Source organism: Rhipicephalus sanguineus, chromosome 1 (assembly GCF_013339695.2).
Source record: "Rhipicephalus sanguineus isolate Rsan-2018 chromosome 1, BIME_Rsan_1.4, whole genome shotgun sequence".
Lineage (NCBI taxonomy): Eukaryota > Metazoa > Arthropoda > Arachnida > Ixodida > Ixodidae > Rhipicephalus > Rhipicephalus sanguineus.
The window spans coordinates 59,160,350-59,169,331 of record NC_051176.1 but is presented as its reverse complement, the minus strand read 5'-3'; the positions used below and the strand labels follow the sequence as shown (position 1 = coordinate 59,169,331).

General features: G+C 44.5%; 1 protein-coding gene across 6 annotated transcripts in view; it reads left to right on the top strand.

Moving 5' to 3' along the window:
• Positions 1-749: 749 nt before the first annotated feature.
• Positions 750-8,982, top strand: part of LOC119391834 (FK506-binding protein 15) — a 108,787-nt gene continuing 100,554 nt past the window's right edge. For 4 of the 6 annotated variants that reach the window (XM_037659492.2, XM_037659511.2, XM_037659499.2 and 1 more), the window contains exons 1-3: positions 760-939; positions 1,081-1,187; positions 1,278-1,344. In XM_037659492.2, coding sequence (XP_037515420.1) covers positions 887-939; positions 1,081-1,187; positions 1,278-1,344 — 227 coding nt within the window. In that variant the 5' untranslated portion in view covers positions 760-886. Of the gene's footprint in view, positions 940-1,080; positions 1,188-1,277; positions 1,345-8,982 lie in introns of all 6 variants that reach the window. The other 2 variants (XM_037659486.2, XM_037659506.2) reach the window with 2 other exon arrangements.

Here is an 8,982-nt window from a genome sequence, read left to right as displayed (position 1 = left end):
ATTGACGAATATTTACCGTCGTAGTTGTTGAACTGACGCTCATGAAACGCCACAGAAAATAAATAAGTGCGATATATTATGACAAAAAACCGACCAATGGCAGCCGCGGTCTTATGTGCGGACCGGCAACCGGCACGCTATCTAAAAAACCGGCCGGGCCGGTCTAAAACCGGACAGGTGGCAACCCTCTAGGGTCACTCTAGAGGAAAAGCGCCCATAGGGCCCATATTAGAATCTCCGACCACAAGGGCGCCAGTAACGTTGGTACCAACCACGGTACCAACTCTATGATTGGTCGACGCAGACAAAGAAATCCCGGGATGTGGTCTGAGTCAACAGCAGGGGCGTAGCCAGGGGGGGAGGGGGGGGGGGAGGTTGGGGAGTTCTAACCCCCCCCGAAGTTCTAACGCACACACGAACATACATAGAGTATGGTCAAAATCCCTCAATGCTCTGGTATGGTTGAACCCCCCCCCCTCCCCCGAAAAAAATTTCTGGCTACGCCCCTGGTCAACGGTCAATATTTTTACAGATGAACTGTAAAAGCTTTGTTACCGGAGTGATTCTTGGAGGCAGATCGAATTTGCCGCCTACCTAGCCACCACTACAGTGCACTACTGGTATTACCAGTACTACCTGGTACTACCACCACCATCGAAAGGGACTTTACCACCACCAAGCAGACAGCGAGATTCTTTTTTGGCGGCTTTGTATGTATGGGCTGGCAACCAGCAGCGGCGGCGGCTCATGCGGCCGATGCGGCGGCTTGTCAGTCCGATATAGAGGAGGGGGTGGTTACCTCCGAGAAGCTTCACGCGCATCGAAACGCTCGCTGATTGTTTGAAGTTGATACACTCCCGAGTTGCATGCGTTTTAAAGGAGAGCTATGCACTTTCCAAACGACGACGATGATGCTGATTTCGCAGTACAGCCTGGAAGGTGCGTCGTTTCTGTCCGTACTAGTTCATTTTCTGTTTTGGAATGCCCGTGTGTAAACTCTATAATATAAACACTTTAGGTGCTGACTCGATGAAGGTGTCGCGATAGCTATGAAGGCTTTTGTGTTCTATTTTCTTGCAGCTCGAAACTTGCAAATCTCTTTTCTGAGGACGACGCTGCGAAAGCTGGTAACAGTTCACTAACGTACACGCCTCCGAGGCAACCATCCGTCGGCAGAACTTCTGCTGGTGAGCCGAATTTTGCCTTACTTCGTTTAATACTTACCGCACACCATCCGCATTGACCATGTCATTGTGCTGCTTCTGTTCGCCTTGCAGATAAACAATCGGCCTCGTCCGGCGTCTTATCACTACTATGTGCTGCTGCTGTACAGGCATTCAAGTAGTAAGTCGATCGTGTCTCTGTAGACGTGTTGACTGACACCGCGGTCACTGTTGGAATTCACGGTGTTTATAGACATCATTGAACGTAACTGTTCATTATTTTTGCGTGAAAACACGCGCGTCCTTAGTGGGCTGGCTGAAACTCGGGCGTTTTCGAAATTCACTCGGCAATAATCTTAGTTTATGGTGCATATGCCCATAGCATATAATGACACCATCGTTGACCACCATATTAATTCGATCATCAGTGAGTTATGCCTGCGTAAGGACATGTTGTCATTTCGTTTTGTTTTTGCTTCACGGGCGCATTCATAGCCTTGTTCGCTCGTGGTGCCGCCTGCGACCTTTCAATCTCGTGTTTTTACTTTCGTTTGAGGCGTATACACGTGTACACTAAAATGGGCAAGGGCGTTGCCTTCTTGTTTTCGTTGTAACTGCATAACTTTGATATAATTAAATATAACACATGTCATTCATTACCAGTGCAACAACATTTTGATGGAGACGAAATCCTAGAGGCTCGTGTACTGTGTGATGTCAGCGCACGTTAAGAAACACCAGATGGCCGAAATTTCCGGAGCCCTCCACTACGGCGTGCCTCATAGTCATATCATTGTTTTGGCATGTAAAACCCCAGATAATGTTTATTTGCCAATATATATGATAAATAGGTGTATCATGATAAATGTATCAATGTAGCTTTTGGAATGTGCAGTGCCCGTTACTGCACAAAGAACGACTAGAGGAATACAAATATAATTCTTGGCAGTCAGGCACAAGATCTACTTAGCCAAAATTGCAACAGGATGTGCTGCTGTCCTGCTGCTTTGTCTACGTGATTTCTAGACCATCATTGGATCAATTTGCATGTTTATGGTTTCATTGCAAGCTACTCCGGTTCCAACATGTGATATGATACTATGCTTCATTATGTACAAAACTACGTTACGCTTTCACTTTACTTCTAAGGTCAGGAAATGAAGCATGTCAGACATGACATGGACAGGCTTGTAGTTGAGTACGTTTTCTGACCTTGGAATGTCTAAATTTGTTTAGCACTTCTTTTACCCCAGAAATTTTCAATGGTGAAATGCTACCATTTTTGTTACAACAGGCATCTTGCACCTGCTATCTTTGCTTGCAAATGCTTTTCAACCAAAGTGTGGTGCTGTTGAATCTTGAATTAAACTTGGGTTCTGTCCTCCCATGTTTAATCTCTCTGTCAAGTCTAGATATCTTCCCCAGTATTGATGTCAAAGAGCCATCACATTGTGTATTATTCCATGATGATGTTATTCCATTGTGCTCATGTAGCCAGTGTATTTGCTTATAAATGAAATATTTTTGGTTACCTTTTGCTTGAGTTTGGTGGGAGAGGTCTGATAAATTGTTAGCTAATGTGCAGATGCATGCACTGCGTGTAAATGTGAATGTTATAATCTTTACAGTGCGGTCTTTTATGAAGGGAACACATGAGCACGTAACCTATGCTCTGAAGACACTGCTTACTGCACTGGCAAGTAGCAGCAAGGAGAAGCACGTCTGCCTTTGGCATTATCTATTGACGGCCAGGAAAACCATATTGCCAGAGGATGGATCCTAGCAGATGCTTGCCAATAAATACCCCAAAAGTCGACCTGCTTCCTCTTGCTACTACTTGCTGGCACTCTAAGCAGTCACAAAGGAGCACAGTCTATGCGTTTGTGCATTCCCTTTCATGAAGGACCACACTGGCGAAAGGGAGTGTTCCACACTCGCCGCCATGGCTATGAGTGGCACTGGCTAGCACTCTCAGGATCACACTTACAGAAATGCCCAATCAAGTGCATGGGGAAACGACCGCCGCCGTAGCTCACTTGGTAGAGCATCGGATGCGTAATTCAAAGGTTGTTGGTTCGGTCCCTACCAGCCAGCGGCAAAGTTGCTTTTTTTCCCCTTCAAATTTTTTGCTGTTTATGTCATTACTACAATACAGTTAAAGGACTACAAATAATCTCCCCTATACTTTCGTTGGCTTCATTGTCGGTTGTCTTCATTAGGTTGTGTCGAACAAAGAAACGAGCCCTCGATCCATTCTCCTTCCTTTGATCTCACACACTACACAGTATGTTTACTTATTTTAAAATCTTAGTACAGTCACCCAATTTGTGCATTTTATGGTTACCATTGTATTTCTTCTTCGAAAAATCCCCATGGCAATGTAAACATGCTGTTGGGATTTTTTGGAACTTGCATTGTCATTGCTTGCTTCACGTGAATTTACTTTCAAATTTGAGCTCTTTCCTAGCAGTGTACTAAGCTGTTTGATTGAAAGGCACAGCATTGACTGGCATCAGATTCGCCATGTACTGGTCACGGGCAAAGTGACAGCGCTTATTCTTTAGGTAGCAAAATGATGCGGCTTTTGCCTTCCAACTGTCTCTGTCAGGTGCCGTGAGTTCAGGTTATGCTCTGATACACATAACGGCTACACCTGCTGTCACTTCACCACTTTGTTATAAATTGTCAAATCCTAGGTAGTTTCACATTTCATATTTTATTAAACTTTTGAGATTGTGGCAACACCTTGTTAAAGCATCAAGCACAATGGCCTAGGCATTGGTTACACCATAATGGGGCGACATACTTGTAGCTGATTGTAACCACAGAAAAAGGCTACAGTGTAGGTCGTAGGGGCTGCATTTACAACTGCACACATAGCAATGCATCCTTTGTGCACATATTGGGCTCTCAAAGGACATTATTCTTTATTCATGCCATCCACTTGCACATAACTACTTCAAGCAATTTTTCATTGTGTGCATAAGCATGAAGCGTGGAAAAAAGTTTCCACCTTTTTTTTAACATTCACACTTTGTACAAAGCAGCATTTTCTGTCGCAGCACTCGAAAGGACCTCTGACAGCGAAGTTTTCGTTTGTGACTTTTATACTGTAATTTGTAGCTTTGTGTCAGATAATCCTGAAATTGAGTCGTAAATGCTATATACTCAGGTACAAGTAAAAAAAAAAAAGGCGGCTTTTCGCCGCCGTCCAAGGACCCCCCTCCAGCCAACGTTGTTGCCGTGTCATCTTGACGTAGTCACCGCTTTGCACGTACAGGCCGTGCTTGGACCCAAGCTTCTGTGAGTGTGTCCATGCCATAAAGTAGTTCCTCTGGAAGCCTTCATTTTGAGTGAATATATAACTTTAGTTCAATTTCTTTCATTTCCCTGTTAGAATACAACACATGAAATAGTTATTGGTCAGCTGGAGTAGTGAATTGCAACCACAGCGGCATCGTTTCTGTGAGTCAGTGCCTGCACAGAAACAGGCTTAATCTCGCCCCAGCAAGCAATAAATGAAAGAGTAACGAAGCGGTCACCGTTTGAGAGATTTTAAATCAGTTTTTTGCGAGCGCAATAAGTGGAAACTGTCCGGTAATGTCGTGCGCTATGCACAACCGTAATATCAACAACTTACGGGCGTAATCAATGAGGAATAAACAACCAGTTATCACCACCTGTGGCAGTCACTGGTCTGACAACAGGTGTGTGAAGCAACGTACACCACTGACGCAGGAGTGACAAAACAGCAGAATGCGCAACACTTCATGCTGAACACAAAACCCCTGGAGAAGATGATGACGGCCGCTCTGTATCACACAAGGCATTGCAGCGCCGATCAACAGCGCAAATATCGGCAGCTGTTTCCAGGCAGCGCCGAGCGCTTCTGCAGCAAATGAAACACCACGGCGATTGTCGTTACTGAGCACTGCACACAACACACAAACAAGGTTTTTCGTGGAATCTGAATTGGGATGAACGCACTAAAGTCAGCTTGTGAGAGCACGATCTCACTGACGACGCTGAGGAATGGTCGCGAACAGCGGAGGTGGCCATTTTGGTTGAGGTCCGTAAGCGCGGAAGAACACGCTTTTTGATTCCTCACGTGAGCGCGGCGCGAAGGCGGTCGGCTGCAACGTCACAATGACACGGTGACCCATTGGCTGGAGAGGGGTCCTTTGACAGCAAAAAGCCGCTTTTTTCTTGACCTGTACCCGAGTATAGTATATTGTATAATTGATTCTAGCATCGTTAATTATGACAAATTTGGGCGTCACTTCAAGACAGCCGCCTTAAATCATTAGACTAGCTCCCCACCTTGGGGCAGTGCCATAAGATTGCGTGCGTCCAAGCTTTGGTGATGTTGAAAGCACAGTTTTTTTATCAGAGCCCTGAAGGTGGTAAAGAATGAAACGATGGGGGTACTTTGGTAATAGAGAAGCCTGTTAAGTATTCACTAAACTGTTAAGTGCATGCTCCTTCAGGAAAACACCAGGCTTGCATGGAACATGCAGCGCAGTTGCAGTGAAAGCTTGAGGAGCAACCTTTCTAGAGTCTGTTGTAAACTCTCTTGGGGCAACTACTACAAGTACAGTTAAGGTACCCACTACGCCATAAATCATCATAGTTTTTGCAAAGTAGGGCATACCGACTATGCCATCATTAATAATTCTGTGGGGAAACAATGTGCCTGCTACATATCTGCAGAGCATTTTGTACAATTTGTTGGTGCTGTAGCTGATGACGGAGTACTATGGCTTAGCGCTTTGTATCGGGTGGAAAGCTTTAAACCACACACTCATTACACAATTCACATTGTGTGACGTCTGGTGTTATTTAACTCTTCTACCACGTTATATTACATTTCAACTTGTTAACGTGATTCCTTGCTTGACATCACACCTGTGTAGGGTCTTTTTTGGAAAGAGTTTCAAGCACTGGCATGGCTCTGTTGTAGAATACTCGAATGCCATACAAAGGGCCTGGGTTCAAATCGCACTCGTTCCTCGATTTTTTTTTTGTCTCGTTGTGCGTGATAGCTGTTCCGGACATCAGCAGTGGTGGCAGACAACTACGCCACCAAAATTGATCATTGATCTCATAACAGGTTTCGCTGTAAAAAAAAAAACAATTTCTGGCACAAGGAGCCACAACCACCTCGAGAAAAGCCCCCATTAAAAGAGCAAGGAGGCGAGTAACGATAGCCCCGTCGGGCACCAGTCGTCATACTGTGTGCACCCCGCAAACTTGTCTGTGACAAGTTGCCAAGTTGAGAAGGTGTCTTAGTTGACAAGGTGCTGCCAACTCAGATGTGCACTCATGCCTACTTTAAAGCCAAATTAAAATATCTTAAAGGCAACGTTCACGTCTAATAATCAGCCAGAAGTGCCCATGTTTGCAGGACAATTAAACAACACACATCTCAAGCTCTCAACCTTGGTGTTAGGGGTCCTTTAATACTTGGCATGGGACTGTGAATAACATAATTCAAATGCAGTGGCAGTATATTAAGGGCTGGCTATACCTTGTCTTCTGGTTTATTTTTTTAAACCTTCCACAATGCTGAGATTGTTGCCTCTGAGGTGTACTGTTCAGTTGAAGGGCCTGTCACCAGGCGTGGTAATTCAAAACAAAAACTGTGCGTAGATAGCTCAGTGGTGATTGCGTCCGCAAAGTGTGAAATGGCTGCATGACATGAAAATAGTCTAAACTGTGAACATAAGACCTCTCCCCCCCCCCCCTCCCCCCTTCTTTTTTGTTGAAAGGTGCACCGCGAATGAGAGAACATCACCTGACCAGATCGCTTGATCTTAGTTCATCATTCATTGCACAATGTTCCGTGCCACCATTGGAAATGTGCCACCAAACAGTCCAGAAAGAGAAGGGGGAAAAGGGAGGTGGGGCTCGTCATGGGAACATGATGCGCTACCTCGTTTTTTGTGCATAGGAGAATGCTGGAAAGGTTTGCGCTTGGAGGCACTAGCTGAGGCAAAGAGGGTGGAATGTCTCTCTTGATGGTGGCTCTTCCATCTTAGCAGGATGGTATGAGGACAGTTCAATTCCTCCTAACTGTTAATATAAAGAATAAATTTTAAAAATTGTCTTGGTGAAGTGCTCACCAGACATTATGTAATAGGGGGCCTGGCAAGAGGGGCTCTTTACAAGAGGCAGAGTTCTGTTGTTCTGTGCTAGCAGAGAACATCGAAGGAAGGTACCCTAGAATTTTACATGTGCAAAATTTCTCTAAATTGACGCAGATCTCAGTGGTTTCTTCACATAACATCAGCCATATTGGCACACATATAAACAGAATGGAAATTTGTTATTAGACAACTAATTAACAAAATACACAAATATTTCACTATAGAAAGATAAGTGCTATGTCGGTACTTCACAGAAATTTCTAGATCTACGAAATAGCAACACTGCTAGTTCCTTTGGCACAAAATATTTCAGCCTCTATAGTGTGCTTTAAATAAAGGACACTGGGTGTGCAGCTGTCATGTGCAAACAGTAGTGCACAGTTATTGCAGCAGTACACAATTATTGCAGGCAGAAACATGGTGGCACTGCAGAGAATTAGGTGCATGAATGCCAAAAAAAGTACACATGTTCTATGCATTGTCTTCTTTGTGTTGATGGCTGCGCTCATTTTTGTTTTCATTTTTTCTGCCTGCCACTATATGCTGAGTTTCCAGACTAACTTCATCTGTCGGTGAACACCTGTCTTTTTGTGTGGAGAGTGGCATGGAGCACACTCGGAAAGCACAAAAAGTTTTTCTTTGCAACAGCACCTTTGCTGCCACAGGCTTTGGAAGTGGGCAGGCGGAGCCTTCTTGTACCTTCATCTTCTATTTTCCTTTCCAGGACAGACCCAGTATCCACACTCGCTGTGGGATCATTGCATGAAGTAGTGCCATCCGCTTTAACTGAACACATTGAAAAGTGTACACAGTAGCCGTATACATGGTTTTTTTGTATATGTGATGGCTTCTTACTTAAGACGCCTTCCATATGTCTGCCATAAATACACATCTATTCTGTGTTGACTACTATGAAGATGTGCATCTATTCTTTACAGTCAATTATTCTGTAATCCTAAAAGTCCAGTAGGACTGACTTTTGTTCCTGAATTATTGTGCTGTGTTCTCCTTCATAATCATCCAAATTACACTGGGCAGTTAGATCCAGGGTTATAGCCAGGATATGGCACACAAAAAATGTGGCCTCCCCCCCCCCCCACCCCCAAAATGTCTGACCACCGTAGGATAACTTATATAAAATGACGTGAGGCAACACATGCTCGCTGAGCCCCACATTTCAAGTTGCGCCCTTGAGTGACTGCAAAGGGGAGTGACTAAGAGACATAAGAGAGTCTAACTGAAGAAATGTCTTATCAGTTAATATGTCTCATTTTTCAATCATGCCATGAATAGTACTTTTACTTATTGTCTCTTTGATACCCACCGCGGTAGCTTAATTAGCACGTAAGGTGTCATGCTGCTACGCTTGAGGGCACAGGTTTGATTTTCAGCCACAGCGGCCGCATATCAAAGGGGACGAAGTACAAAGAACACCCCTGTGTTTAGATATGGGTGCACGTTTAAGAACTCCAGGTGGTCGAGATTAATCTGGAGTCCCCCACTACAGTGGGCTCCGTAATCATATTGTGGTTTTGGCATGTGAGCCCCTTGCAATCGCTATTGTCTCTTTCATGTTCTTGAGTCATACTCAGCATGCCTGCTTTTGTATGCATTTGCCATCTGGTGTCACGGAGTAAACTTGCTGTTTACACATGCTCGTGCAATTTCTGCAT